Source organism: Periplaneta americana, chromosome 10, assembly GCF_040183065.1.
Source record: "Periplaneta americana isolate PAMFEO1 chromosome 10, P.americana_PAMFEO1_priV1, whole genome shotgun sequence".
In the NCBI taxonomy this organism is placed as follows: domain Eukaryota; kingdom Metazoa; phylum Arthropoda; class Insecta; order Blattodea; family Blattidae; genus Periplaneta; species Periplaneta americana.
The window spans coordinates 139,822,050-139,838,251 of NC_091126.1; the positions used below are offsets into that span (position 1 = coordinate 139,822,050).

The 16,202-nt window shown below is 35.3% G+C and overlaps 1 protein-coding gene across 1 annotated transcript in view; it reads right to left on the reverse strand.

The window, feature by feature from the left end:
- LOC138707741 (MAM and LDL-receptor class A domain-containing protein 1-like) overlaps window positions 1-16,202 on the reverse strand; it is a 280,376-nt gene that overhangs the window by 221,177 nt on the left and 42,997 nt on the right. Inside the window, exon 2 of the mRNA XM_069837606.1 lies at window positions 1,851-1,984. Within this exon, the coding sequence (XP_069693707.1) occupies window positions 1,851-1,952 (102 nt within the window). The 5' untranslated portion in view covers window positions 1,953-1,984. The remainder of the gene's footprint in view (window positions 1-1,850; window positions 1,985-16,202) is intronic.

Here is a 16,202-nt window from a genome sequence, read left to right on the forward strand (position 1 = left end):
AACACTGGACTCAGGATAACTTGTAGGACCAGGATTGAAGGACCGCGGTGAAGGCTACGTGGAAAGGTAAAGGGATCATGTAGGTTTTAGGGGAGTTCGGAGGCGGCGCGCAGGAGGATCTGTAGCGCGGGGGGGGACTTCAAACATGTATTCTCTTAATTTCATGTTTTTTTCTCTATGCTATCTATTGTTTTACTTGAACTTGTTTGTATATTGCGACTTCCTTAGTAGCGTCCTGTAGAAATACTTGAAACAAAGGTCTTGCTGAGCTGTATACGAAGTATATAATTATAAATGTTTTTAAGCTCGACCATGCCGAAATGTAGTAATTATGCACCTGGTAGCAATCCTTTAATGCATGTCATTAAAGTACACCTATTCATTAAAGTTCAGGTTTTCTATTATTCTCGGATATGCAATCGAAAGACAACTAGCAAAACGTCACGGAGGCCGGAAATCCAATACTGTCGCAGAAGGTTATGTTCTGTTACTATAATAATTAGCGTTAATTGTAAATAATATTCAAATAAATTCAATTTGTCATCTCGTTTTTCAATGTCAATTTCAATTTCAAGGTTATATCAAGTTTACTCTCTAGGTTATATCAAGGTCGTCGACATTCGTTGCCCGGAAAAAATCAATACCTTCGCGTCTGCGCACATCTCACAATTTACGAGATTGCACAAGGTCAGTTCGCTCCCCAGTCATATAAGAATAAAATGAATACTTATGAATAATTTCAAGTTAGAAATATGGTCGAGCATAAAAAGTCGTATGAAACTTGCCTATAATGGTAATTATGACGCGAGGATGTTTATGAAACGAGCGCAAGCGAGTTTCATAATTTTCATACGTTGACAATGTACTATTATGACAGAAATCATACGCGTAGGAAATGGTAGCAGTAATAAAATTCTAGCCTCATTCATTAAGCACGCCATCTCTGCAACTCCTGCCATTAGAACAGGAACTATTAACTGGTCTCTCAGACCTATGTCCAAGATTACTCTCACTGTCGCACAACAAAAGTGAGAAATAAAGGCGCATCAAACTACCCTCTCGCAATTGTTTCATGTTCACCTTGCTTATGTCTGCAAAAAGGAAAACTTCCTCTTGTCTGCAATTAACTTACTTGATTATAAACAGGTTGCCAGATGTACAGGATGATCCGTTTGGGTATGGATAAAGTAAAAGCACTGTAAAACATTTACTACTGAACTTTATTTTTGAAACTTTGTGCATACAACACTGAAAGATGGGAGATTTCTCAGAGATCAGCTTGAGTAATTTTTACTCTCAGATTATCAAGGATTCTGGGTTTCTGTGAATAGACAATGTCTTTAACAAAACCCCACACGAAGAAGTCAGAAGGGGTTAGATCTGGAGAGTTTGGGGGCCAAGCCAAGAGATAGCTGCTTCTCGTACTGGGTTTCGCCTGCGACTTCCTGCATGTTTTTAACACAGAATCTGTTTCAACAAATGTTCGATACCACAACATTATGGAAACCTATTCAGGTACATTACGCACTCCATACTCACGTCGAAATTCTCTTTGAACTCTTTTCTCTTTTAACACTCTCAAATTTAGCATACCAAAGAACACACTGTGCCCGCTGTTGATTTCTAGTAGCCATTTCAATCATCAACTATTTTCATTTGTGCTTTCAGATTATGCATTGTTGATTGCCATATATGGAAACTCCCATCGTTTAATCATAATATAACCAGCAAGAAATTTTTCCTGCTATCGTAACAGCTTTATAATAATAAATTAATATTATCCATACCCAAACGAATCAGGCTGTAAATTATATGCTGAAAAGTACCAAGAACATCCTTAATGTACTCACGCTTCGAACCAGAGGGCCAATGGGCTCTGCCCCTGCCGATGAGGTGTGCCCCGAGAAACCCCATGTACACAGCACCACCAGCAGCAGGAGCGACCCCCTCATTGCTGCGTGACGTTACAGTTCGCCACCCCTTCCTAGAAAACACAACAACCAAATATCAGTGACATATAAGGCTGAACTTTTGGAAGATCATCAATGATATAATATGCAAAAACTGCAGTTCAAGGCATTCGTCACATTAAGCAGCAAGTGTCTTAAGAGTAAGAACAGCCTAAGTCTAAAACCAGAAGTGCCATATGTGTATATATTATTATTTAGCGACTCTGTAACAGGTACTACATTACTTAATGTCTATGGATTTGGTGATAAGGAAATAATATTTAGCCAGGATTAGCCATGAGATTACTTGATATTCGCATTACAGTTGGGGAAAGATTCCGAAGGAACTAAACAGGATAATCAGCCCAAGCTTCAATAGAATCAACACCCTAGCGCTGCCCCAGATTAAGAGCAAAAGTGCTACCTTTCTTATATAATCGTAATGGGTTAACGTGAAAGAATTTCCTGTCTTAAATGATACGAGTTTCGTGCAATTTATGGTGTGCCTCTTAAATACGTTGAACACGCAAATAATTAATCACTTTACTGTTGCTTGAGCGTATGTCATATATTGGCCCATAAGTATAAAAAAATATTTTGTTGATTAGGTCGAACAGAATAAGTAAGCGAGAAAAGATGACAATTTTAGCATCAAGGAAATTACAATGAAATCGTAACAAATCGACAATAATAATAATAATAATAATAATAATAATAATAATAATAATCTTTGTAATACTTATTATAATCATAATAACAATTATTGTAATTAAAATGATAGTTATTATAATTATCGTAATAATAATCAGAATCATAGTATATAATCTGAATCGCAATAATAATTCTAACAATAATTGTAATGATAATGATAATCATAATAGTAACAATAATCGTGATCACAAATAATAATCATAATAATAATCTTAACCATAGTGATAATCATAATGAACTGAATCGCAATGGTAATTCTAACAACAATTGTAATGATAATCATAATAATTGTAATGATAACGATAATAATATTATAATAATAGTAATGGTAATGGTAATCGTGTCCATAAATGAAAATCATAATAATAATCTTAATCATAGTGATAAACATAACAGTAAAGGTTACAGTAATCATGATCACAAATAATAATCATAATAATAATCTGAATCATAATAATAATAATAATAATAATAATAATAGAGGTAATAGCAATCGTGTCATAAATAATTATCATAATAATAATCTTAATCATAGTGATAATCATAATAATACTAAAGGTAATAGCAATCGTGTCATAAATAATAATCATAATAATAATCTTAATCACTGTGATAATCATAGTAATAGTAAAGGTAATAGCAATTGTGTCATAAATAATAATCATAATAATAATTTTAATCATAGTGATAATCATAATAATAATGAAGGTAATAGTAAACGTGATCATAAATATTATTCATAATAATAATAGTGAAGACAATAGTAAACATGATCATAAATAATAATCATAATAATCGTAATCATGTTAATAATAATAATAATAAAGGTAATGGTAATCTTGATCATAAATTATAATTTTAATCATAGTGATAATCATAATAATAGTATAGGTGATAGTAACAGTAATAGTGATCAATATTATTATTATTATTATTATTATTATTATTATTATTATTATTTATATTATTATTATCATTATTTAGCCAGCTTTAAATAAAAGAACTGCAAAGGAAACAAGTTTGTAGATTCGTGTACTAGTAACGACCGCCACCCCTCACACGCAAATTCTTTTTCTGATCGCCTAACCTTTCCCTACTCGCGCAACTCATATGCCAGGTCTCGCTTCCTGATGTATACCTCATCCTTTAAGCTGTTACTGGGTTGTCTATTCTAACAAAGTGGACGGCGATTCGGGGACACGTAGTATATTGTCAAGTAACAATGCCTTAAATGTCAAGTACATATTTTATTGTGATGAAACAAGAGTTCAAAAACAAAAATGTTCCTGCAATAATTATTTTGTTATTAAGCTTGATATGTGGAATCATATACCACTACACCACTTAATATCTATTTAATTTAATATCTATTTATTTATTCTGGCGAAGTTAAGGCCATCAGGCCTTCTCTTCCACTTAGCCAGAAACAAAAGAAGCTGATACAATTTTACATACTAATATTTAAAGAACACTGATAAAAATTTATATACAGTTATACAAGCACAAGTCGAGTAAAATAATGCGAACATACTAAATAATAATTACAAAATAATACAAGGCTAGAAGTTACACTCAATGAATGTGCAAGCGGTAGGTGAACCAATATTACAAATTACAAGAATAGCAAATTCAAATGTAAATTATAACTATACAACACTGAAGAAAATTACATATATATATATATATATATATATATATATATATATATACATATATACACACAAATGAGAATTAAACCTGAGTACTCGTCACGTGTTTAAACATTTCACTTTTAAATTGCAATATCGTTCGACAGGTCCTGAGGTAGCTGGGTAGGGAGTTCCAGAAACGAATTGCTGATACTGTGAAAGAGGAAGAATAGTGAGCTATTTTATGGCAAGGCATAGATAATAAAGGGTCATTTTTAGAACGAGTACCCATGCTGTGATAAGAGGATAAGAAATTAAAACGCGCCGAGAGATAGTTAGGCGAAGAAGTATTGATGATGCGATATAGGAAAATTAGTAAATGGATATATCTTCGGTCCTGTAATATAACCCATTGGAGCGTTTCAAGGGAATGTGTAATGTGGTCGTATTTGCGGATGTTGCAAATGAAATGTATACAGGCATCATGAACGCGCTGTAATCTTTGGACTAAGTTAGAATCTAAATCCGTTAGTAGAATATCGCAATAATCAAAATGTGGGAGCACCAATGTTTGTATGAGAATTCTTTTTAATTGAAAGGGTAGAAAATTTTTCATACGATTTAATGAATGAAGGATAGAGAAGACGGTCTTGCACTCTGCATAAAGCTAAGTGATATTTTTTTGGCAGGCCCATTATAATATGGAATTTAAAAAGTGGAAACATAACAATATGAACACAGTAAAGAACATTAATGTTAAGTGTTGTACTTACAGAATTTAAGATTGTGACACACATAGACGTTACAAAAGTGGAAACAAAAATTTTTTGGAATTCAAGTATATGACTGAAGTACAAAAACATCCCAGGAAGACCGGTCCCATTCAAACCTCTACCTAAAAATTATGTTGGCAGGCGGCGAGAAGTCATGATTTGGCTTGGCTTGTCACGGTTTGCCCCTTTGTGCGCCCTTATATAAAGAGTCCACTGCAAAAATGATGGATGTCACTTTCTTATCGAAAATGAAACAATACTGTCAATGCATAGCTTAAGACATATAGAATGTACATAGAGAGTTATATGGCATTAACACTGATAGTCATTGTCCAGTAATGATCGGAAAATCACTGTTAAACTTTGAGCGGCTAAGCATTTCAAACTTTCAATTGCTTCTCCTGCAAAATGTATTCCAAATGACATCCATCATTTTTGCAGTGGACTCTTCATATGTGATGAATGTCCAAGTCCGACAAGTGGCCTGAGTGGCATTCGTGAATTCGACGATGACAGGTGGGCTATCCTGTCTCAGCCCCGATAGACCTAGTTCCCGTCCGCATACGAGTAGCCTGATGATCCCCAGGGACCCGGAGCCTCAAGCCCTTCCTTTATCAGGCGAGAGGTCATACGGCGGCAAACGGACAGCTCCGTGGGGCAGGGCATGGTTGCGCCCCACGGTCAGGTAAGATGCAGCAGATAAGAAAGGGTCCCTGTTTTGTGGGCATAGTTGCACCCCGTTCCCATCAGGTAGAGAAAAGGGGCATGGCATAGTTGCGCCCCGATGAAATAGGTAGAGAAAAAGACATTACGGGAACTCGAGCCTCGTAATCAACCAATCTTATTGATTTCCTATTCGATTTAATATTCATTATCGATACCGTTAAAATGAACACCATGAAGTTGGCAATACTTTATTAACTGTTTTTCTACTGTTTATGCAGTCATTATCAATAGCCTACCATAAAAATGAACACAATGATGTTGGCAGTACTTTATTAACTGTTTTTCTACTGTTCATGCAGTGATTAACTATAGCCTACCGTAAAAATGAACACCATGAATTTGGTCGTACTTTATTAACTGATCGGGTATTTACCCATCTGCAGTGTGAATAAATACATACATATTCAAATGAGTGAGCCGTTTGAATATGGGGCCTTAGCAGTCTTGACATTTTATTAGTGATTTTCACACTGTCTGTGGCGTATAGTGAGTTTAATTTAAAATGAATATTAAGTTTAGTGAAAAGGGTAAAGAGTTAATAATTTACAATGGTTCTATGTTTCGATTTTCGAAACGCTGTACCGTAGGATTAAGATATCGGTGTACAAACAAAAAATGCGTTCATTTATTGTGCGTGATTGATAAAAAAAAGTGTTATTTTAAAAAGCAAAACTGATCATATGCTAGGCCTACCTGATTTTTCAATGCAGCTACACCTATAATATTTTAAAGTAATTTATTTATTTATTTTATGACAATCACTTTCGTGTGTACTATGCCCATCGGGGCGCAACTATGCCATGTCCATTCCGCTACCTGATTTATTCGGGGCGCAACTATGCTGTGCCTAGGCCTCCCAATTGACGGCGGGGCGCAACTATGCCATACCGGCTCCGTACACTCTTCCCTATGCACACTGGTCTTGCTCCATACCATTCTTACTCTTATTGTTAGTTCCTTTGTGACGAATGCTCTACACTACCGACATAGGCTATAAACTGACGGAACATGACTACCTGGGACCGATCTGAATAGGATCTCTCTGCACAACGCAAATGAAACGCCAAAAAGAAATCATTAAAACTAATTAATGACTCAATTGAAAATAAATTGTGACCCGTTGCGCGAAAAGGGACGTAAAGTCGTGAAAGCAAATTTTACAGAAGAACAAAATAACGAGTTTACGGTGTAAAAACTGCATTTCTATGTTTTGACATCTTGCGCCACCTGTAGGCTTTTTTATATACTAAAGTAGGACATAGTTTTACACAGTGCTTCTTAAATACCTAAATCTTTCTTATATTTGCTAAGAAAACAAGTGAAAATTTAATTGCATTTTTCTCGAAAGGTAGGCCTACATAATGTAATATCAACATACAATTAGTAATATATTAAAAATTGTAGCACCTAGAACCATGAATTTATCTGAATGCTCAGTATTTCATCCTTTTTTGAGACCACAAAAAAAAATGAAAAAATCCTACTTTTGGTCCCATTTCCTGCAATTATTCATATTTATATTCGTATATGTTATCTTAGCTTGTTATTTAACAACGCTTTTTCAAATATATCATTTAGCGTCAAGTAATTTTTTTTTAATTTCTTTAAGTACGTTATTTTACGACGCTTTATCAACATCTTAGGTTATTTAGCGTCTGGATGAGACGAAGGTGATAATGCCGGTGAAATGAGTCCGGGGTCCAGCACCGAAAGATACCCAGCATTTGCTCATATTAGGTTGAGGGAAAACCCAGGAAAAAACATCAACCAGGTAACTTGCCCCGAACCCGGGCCACCTGGTTCCGCGGCCAGACGCGCTAACCGTTACTCCACAGGTGTGGACGTCAATTTTTAATCATGAGAAAATATTTGTCGAGATGAAGCGAGGATTCTTCATATAATTACCTGACATTCTACTTACAGTTGTAGAAAACATCCGAAAAACGCAACCAGATAACCCGCCCAAGCGAGAATCGAACCCACGCCCGCGCGCAGTTCCGGATCAGCAGGCGAACGCGCCTATCGCCTGAACTACGCCGGAAGCCATTTATGTTACAGTAGAACGTCTCGTTTGGGCACATTGAAAACGTAAACAAAGTGCAGGTAACATGTCGGGGGAGGACGAGCCGTACGATAAACACGAGGGATGCACAAGATTTTAGTTGCAACATTGATGGCGGATCATTAATTGAAATTATATTTTCCAAAAATACACAAATTACATAACGTTATCATATACGCATTTTAACGAACAAGCAATTGTAACGTTGAAATAATTCAATATAATAAATCAAATTTTTCTTCTTACATGATTTTGCTTTCAAGCAGCATTTTTTACGGTCATGAATTTCATTTTCTTTATGACTGGTCTGAACTGTATCTGAATAAATTGAACTTTGAGAAGGGATAATTATGTTTAGGAAAGTGTTGTCACTTTAGATCAGTATACTGTAGTTTTGTTACTTCGGCCACAGAAGACGGTGATATGTTAGTCATACAGAAAATGAAATTCATGATCGTTAAAATGCTGCTTCAAAGCAACATTATATAATTGGCAAAATTTGATTTGTTATATTGAATTATTTCAACAATGCAATTTTATTGCTTGTTTGTTAAAATGTGTATCATGATAATGTTATGCAATTTGTGTTCTTTCGTTTTGTGTGCTTTTGTAAAATATAATTTAAATCAGGCCTGCACAAGGTTTGCGCTCTCCGAGCCGGCTCACAGCTCACGAGCGGAGGCAGATATTGACTGCCCTCTGTATAAGGATGGACTGGAAGAAGGGGTGATCTCGTACAAAATGTACGGAAAAGAAAGTACCATTACGAATGTTTATAAAATGAATTCCCGTTCAGTGTTTGCAAAACTATCTTGCACTATTATTAATTAATAAAGAAATATTTATTTTACAGAAATAATAGAAATTCTATAGCTACTTAAATGTACAATATCATTTTGTTATATTTTTATGTATCAGTATATCAAAACGGGGTTTTATGCTGTTGGCAGCTGAAAGGAACAGTAGCCTACTGATCGTAATGAAACATCAGTTACAGATGTTCGATGGCTGCCTTTATTAAAGTTGATTATAGAAAACAGTTGCTCACAAATATAAATGTTGATATAAATGTTGAGCCAAACATAGCAATCATTTTCACAGCCAGCCTGTGTAGTCGTGGATATTATTGCTAATGTTTAGTCTTGTAAAACTCAACCAGGCTAGTAGTATTATTCAAACGATCTTTATTTGCAAAGAGGGCGGGAAATATCTCACAATGTTCTAAAATAGTTTAGCACAAAATTCATATTAGACACTGCATTTAAGTTGTGATTATCAATTAACATCATTGTGTACCTATCTTCAAATTCTGGCAGCTGGCTTACCATCGCTAGCTACAAAGTATAATTTTACCCAAAAACAATTTAAAAAGAAATCGACGTTATATTGCATACCTATATTTATTTTTGTCTCACTTTGTGTTGGCAAATACATTTATGTATGTCATTATTTCGGGGATATTATTTACCGTATAAAATTTAAATGGAAATGTTGGTATAATGTAGAAGATTCGATGTTCATATCTGGGCCTCAAACCTAAATATTAATGGTCAATTTAACTTTATACTTGAAAATTTTACAGAATTTTAAACAAAATTGACAAATGTTTTTATTTGATCACATGTTACACCGGACAAGCAGATGTAAATTTGAAGTATGCTGCCCACTAGGACGATCTCTATTCCAGTATCCGTCCCAGAGGATCTAAAGAAGCGAGACGACTCTGTTTACAATATATCCAGTCTCACTTCCTAGCATCCGCCCAGCAAACTCTAGAATATATTTTAGTTCGTATCTTGTTAAAAAATCAGTGCAAGGACAGAAAATTCCTATCTATTTGTTTTAAAATGTACTTCTTCACGTTTGGTTTTTAGTGTTTAAAACAACTAGTTCAAGATATTGAACTACAAACCGTCATATATCTTATTAATTATTTCAATATATTTATTACTTTTCGTACCATTTTAAAGAGTATAGAGTCCCATTTTGACTTCGAAAAATTCAGTTCAAATGGAGGAAGTACAAGTCCAATTCCTGCCAGAATAAAATGGCGTTGAGGAAGATGCCTTAATACTTTCATTTCCCCTGCACTAGTCCGCCATTTCCCTCTGCTTCACACTCATTATCAGTGAAGAAAACGACGGGAAACTTCTACACTTATCTTCCTCTGAGACACATTCTATGAACAAAACTTTCCCTCAAGCAAGTAACCATGGAAAAACATTCTGACATAGACAATGGGGTTGTTTATAGAGTATTCCAACTTAAGAAAAAAGCATTGGTCTTACGGATCCTGGCTAGTACACTGATGCCTCCGTTAGTAGAATGAGTGAGGTATAGTATCTCTATCTCACTCTCTTCCTAATACGTACAGCGTTCTAGCAAGTTCATCGCACAATATAGGTACGTTGAGTCCGTTGAAATTATTAAAAAAACCTATTATTGCCATAATGATCCTGCAAAGACATACATTATATGTTATATATATATATTATAACTATATTTCGGATATTTAGGCCATTAAACAACTTTTAGACACCTCAACTAGGCTCCATAATGATCGAAAGTAGACGTTAAAATACAGTTTTGGGGACCTAAAACGTTACTGAAATTACAAATAATAGTAATAATAATAATAATTGTTATTTTATTGCGTTAAGAAGTGCTTATAATACAGACTTCATATTGTGTGCAGCATACGCTCACCGTTATTAAATGTTAAGAAGCACTTATAATACAAAATTAAAATTATGTGCACCACACTTTTTCCTTTATTAACTTCACACTTGACTATCATCAAACAAGAACCTAAGTTATATATCTAATGCTTTTGCTGTTTTGCTGACAATTAAATTTTATGTACTTTTTAAAATAAGCGCAGACAATGTTGTGGTGTTTTAACAGTGTAATATCTTAGCTTTAACTGCACCACTCCTACTTGTCTGTTAAATTTTTCAGCAGAGATGTTCGGTAAAATAGCGGAAGTCTATTCCATCAATTTAGCTGTTACCCCGTTATTCGTAAATTAAATATATGGTAATTTTAGAGGTGTAACACAATTTTAACACACGAAATCGATCAAGTTCTCAATGGAATTATGTTCTATGAATTAAATGAAACTAATTAATTCTCAGTTCTCAAGAAAAGTACTTATAAATAGTTGATGGAACAGCTTCCATATCTTCAATGCTATTTTCTTAAAGTGGAATCCTCTATAGTTACATATGAATGTTTACAATATGAGAATTGAGCAACAGCATAAAAGAAATCAATGTTCTGTGAGGAAATAGCCCAACAGATGTTTTGATTTTATCTGGTGCTGAATGAAAAAAAATGGTTTATTTAACGACGCTCGCAATTACCGAGGTTATATCAGCGTCGCCGGTGTGCCGGAATTTTGTCTCAGAGGAGTTCTTTTTACATGTCAGTAAATCTACTGACATGAGCCTGTTGCATTTAAGCACACTTAAATGTAATCGACCTAGGCCGGGATCGAACCCGCAATCTCGAGCACAGAAGGTCAGCACTATACTGACTGCGCTACCCACGCCGACTGCTAAATGAATACCTGAGAATTTTCCAGTTAATTAACTGAATACTTCTGGGCCCTCCTTGTAATTTAGTGACAATTTTTTGTATAAGTATCACGTGTTTGGAAAGAAATCGGTTGTTTATGCATCTTGTGTTCTGTACCTTTTCTTTCAACTATCATAAACAAGTACTAAAACTATAGAATTTTCTCTATAAGATAAGACTTCCGTTTTCTGCATTGTACACAATACAGTTATTTACACGTCTACATTTCAACGTCAGACTCAACTTAAGATCAGATGCATGGTAATACATCAAGAATGCCAGCTTACAACTTCACCATTTCGAATATTAAATGAGGATACTATCAGTGCAACGATAATGCAATAAAAGTAGACCATCTGTACGAGTTTTTACAGCAAGTTCCGGAAGTATTTTTGCTATTTAAAAATAGATTAAATTTAATTCATAGCTTTCTGGGACAAGACAATGCTAATTATCACTGAAGGAAACTGTTTCATGCAGAATGGTAGACAGACATACAAAAAGGAACAAAGGTACAAAGAACAGAATGAAATACAACAGAGAGATAAATATTGGAGAAGTAGGGAGGAGTAACAGAAGACAGAAGATTAGTGTGATACAAGATACTGTATATCACCCAAACAGAGTGGAACCAACATAATGACAGAGGAATGCAGGAACAGACTGACACAGATACATTACAGAGGCGAATTGGAGACAGAAGAACACAGAAAACAGACTGGCACAAATACACACAGAAACGAATAAGTAGGGACAGAAGAACACAATAACAGACTGGCACAAATACACACAGAAACGAATAAATAGAGACAAAAGAACGCAGAAACAGAATGGCAGCAAATACACACAGAAACGAATAAATAGGGACAGAAGAACACAGGAAGAGACTGGCACAAATACATACAGAAACAAATAAATACGGACAAAAGAACACAGAAACAGACTGGCACAAATACACAGAGAAACGAATAAATAGAGACAAAAGAACGCAGAAACAGACTGGCACAAATACACACAGAAACTAATAAATACGGACAGAAGAACACAGGAACAGGCTGGCACAAATACACACAGAAACGAATAAATAGGGACAGAAGAACACAGGAACAGACTGGCACAAATAAACACAGAAACGAATAAATAGAGACAAAAGAACGCAGAAACAGACTGGCACAAATACACGCAGAAACGAATAAATACAGACAGAAGAACGCAGAAACAGACTGGCACAAATACACACAGAAACGAATAAATACGGACAGAAGAACACAGAAACAGACTGGCACAAATACACGCAGAAACGAATAAATACAGACAGAAGAACACAGAAACAGACTGGCACAAATACACACAGAAACGAAAGGAGGATAAAAAAAATACAGGAACAGAATGACACAAATACAAACACAAACTGAAGGAAGAATATAAGAAAACAAAGAACAGATTGGCACAAATACAAACAGAAACTAAAAGAAAAACAAAAGCGAAAAGGAACAAACTAGCACAAATACACATAGAAACAGAAAAAAAATTCTAGTAGGAATGCTGTCGCTGAAGAGAACAGAAACAATAACTTTTAGGAAGGGGTGTTTTTCCCAACTTTTAAAATATTCACTATATGCCTTCAAAGAAATGACCCCAAGAACTTCCGCACAATTGCAAACTGATGAACAGATCAGATATTTTCCTGCTGTTCGAATGGACTGTATAACATCCTTGCAGAGTATCTTCCACGGATGCCAAAATAAAATTATTGTGCTAAGTAGGCCTACAGAAAAAAGTGCAAATAATTGTGTGGTATGAGAAAGGAGAAACAGTGGTTCGTCTAGTTTCAAAATGCGAGATTAGCATTGCAACTGTGCGCGATTAAAAAAATACAAGGATAAATTGTTACATATTACTGTACTTCATTGTGTTTATTAGTTATAACCAGCATTATATTGTAGAGTGCAGTATGAAGACGCCTTTGTTTGCAGTATAACAGAAGCTTTAAATTAAGAAACTTGTAAATATTATGCACTTAATTTATGAAAATATTTTAGGGCACGGGTTATCCGATTTTTTCGATTAACCGTTCAAACCACCCCCTTCATTACTACGGATAATAGAGGTTCTACTGTATGTATAAACGAATAGAGAGATAAAAGCACAGAAACAGATTACACAAATACATACAGAAACGAATGGAGGGATAAAGAATGCAGGAAGTGGTAGGTATAAAACACATAGAAACGAACAAACAGGGATAGAAGAACACAGGAACAGACTGACACAAAAAACGAGGAGATAAAAGTACACAGAAACAGAATCACACAAATGCACACAGGAAATGATTTAGGGTACAAGAACTAAGAAACAGACTGACATAGATAAAGAAATGTTTAGAAGGTTCAAAATCTCAGCAACAGACTGGCATACTGAGTATAGGGTACAAGAACTAAGAAATAGACTGACATAAATAAATGTTTAGAAGGTTCAAAATCTCAGCAACAGACTGGCATACTGAATATAGGATACAAGAACTAAGAAATAGACTGACATAAATAAAGAAATGTTTAGAAGGTTCAAAATCTCAGCAACAGACTGGCACAGATAAAGACGAATGGAAAGTCAGAGGAACATAAGTACAGACCAGCATAAATAAACATAGACTCAAATATAGGGATAGAACACAGAAACAGATTTGCACAGGAACAGGCTGACAGAGTCTCAGAATATTTGGTAACAGCATATGGACAGATAAAGGCACAGAAAAGAAGAGTGTGAACAGTGCAAGAAACGAAGGGGGCAGAACACTAAACAAAATGCTGAATCGAAAAGGTGCGAAGAGGAACAGGTATTTAAAGACAAGATATGTGCGCAGGGGAAAGTGATGAAAAGTACAGCTCATGCATTTTGTCAAGACACTCCCCCACTCTTCCTAAAGAGCTGCGCACGAGATCGGATGAGTCTACTTACGAATTATAGAGGAATGGGTTATTCTTTAGATTCGTTCCAACAACAGTCAGGAACCGTCCGTAACTATCGTGAGCATGCGCAGTACAGAAGAAGCGTTCCAACACAATCCGAACCAGTCCTGAACGGAAGCATGTACTGCAGTCTGGCGTTTCAACAAACTTTTAACACGGGTTCGGAACGGTCAGAAGTAGTCAGTGGATTGAGGCATGTACGGAAGAGTACGCGAGACGCGCATGCGCATAAGCTCACCACGTCTTCTGGATACTGAAGAAAGACATGATCGACTGTTCACATCAATGAGGTTAAGATGAAAAGTGACAGTGCAGACGAATAATAAAGGTAGAGGTTTAATTTAAATTTTCGCCAAAAAGAAAGGGAATGGAAATTATTTGGGTATTGAAATAGTTAATTACAAATTCAACATGCAGCTTTGATTAAAAGTATAATGAATAACGTACATAAATTAATAATTAAGAAAAATAACTATTTGTTGATGAGAATTCCCCAGTACACGACATTGAATTATCGGAATTCTTGCCTTCCTTACTTTTTGTCATCTTTTTATAAAAAATGATTGAAATTTTATTTTCTGTAATTACAATTAGCTGCGAAACGATAATAATTAAGCATTTCGTTCTTAGCAAAGATGATCACAATTATAGCATCTCCGGATTTAGTACATAACGATCCGTGAAAGCGTTCCAGCAGCGTCCAGTCCAGTTTCAATCCTATAGCAGATGCTCAAGTAGCGCATGCGCATAAGATGGTACAGGAACCGTACATGAACTGATCCATGAACCGCTTGTTGAAACGAAACTTTTGTCTTGAACTCGGTAGACACACGCCCGACCTTCCCTTCTACTCCTACCCCCTCCATTGAAACGTTGTTCCCCTACTGCGCATCGCGAGTGTCTTGACAAAATGCATGAGCTCTAGTGACTGAACACAATAAATATATATTTCAGACATATATGACCGCTCTAAACACAGCAGTATGAATTACTGAGCTCCCACGGTGTCTGAATATCCTTTTCCGACGTTTCGACTGCAATATATCCACAAGTTGCACCGGTAGCAAGACTATTTATCTGAGTTTCTCTGTGCAGTCTGTCAGCTTGTTGCGTGAGCTGCATTCGTATTTGCATGCGGTGCTCCAAGAAGAAGATTTTTAGTCAAGAGTCACGCATATATTTCACATACACACATCGCTATGTGGCGTTACGTAAATTCTGAAGGGTCGTCAACCCTCGACACATTGCGATATATACTCGCGCCGGGTAATCGATGAACCTTCCCGCTTCATTTACTTCAAAGCATTTCCTCTTTCTGCCGGAGTCAATCCAGTCTGGGCGCGCTTTGGAGTTTTATTTGTTCTTTCTCCACAAATTACTAACGGACGATAAAGTAGCAATTCCTTTCGTACCAGTGGATACAATTGCACAATACTTGTTTTGAACAAAGAGTAGGAAACAAAAGGCAATTGTTAAAATGGTTTCAACGGGAACACAATTGAGTGCAGACCATGTCATAGAATTTATCATATGACAGCGTTATTCAGACCTATATAAAGCATTCCCCGTTTCCAATTTAAGTTTTGACCCTACCCGTATAAATTTTGTTTAACAATAATAATAATAATAATAATAATAATAATAATAATAATAATAATAATAATTGAAGACAGATAAAATATGAAATTATAAAAAAATTATTTTAATACTGAAAAACTATGTCTTCGTAAAGAATTTAGTTCAGATTTACACCATTATTTATAAAATATAGCTTTAGAGATTAATCATACTGTCTACATTTAATACGC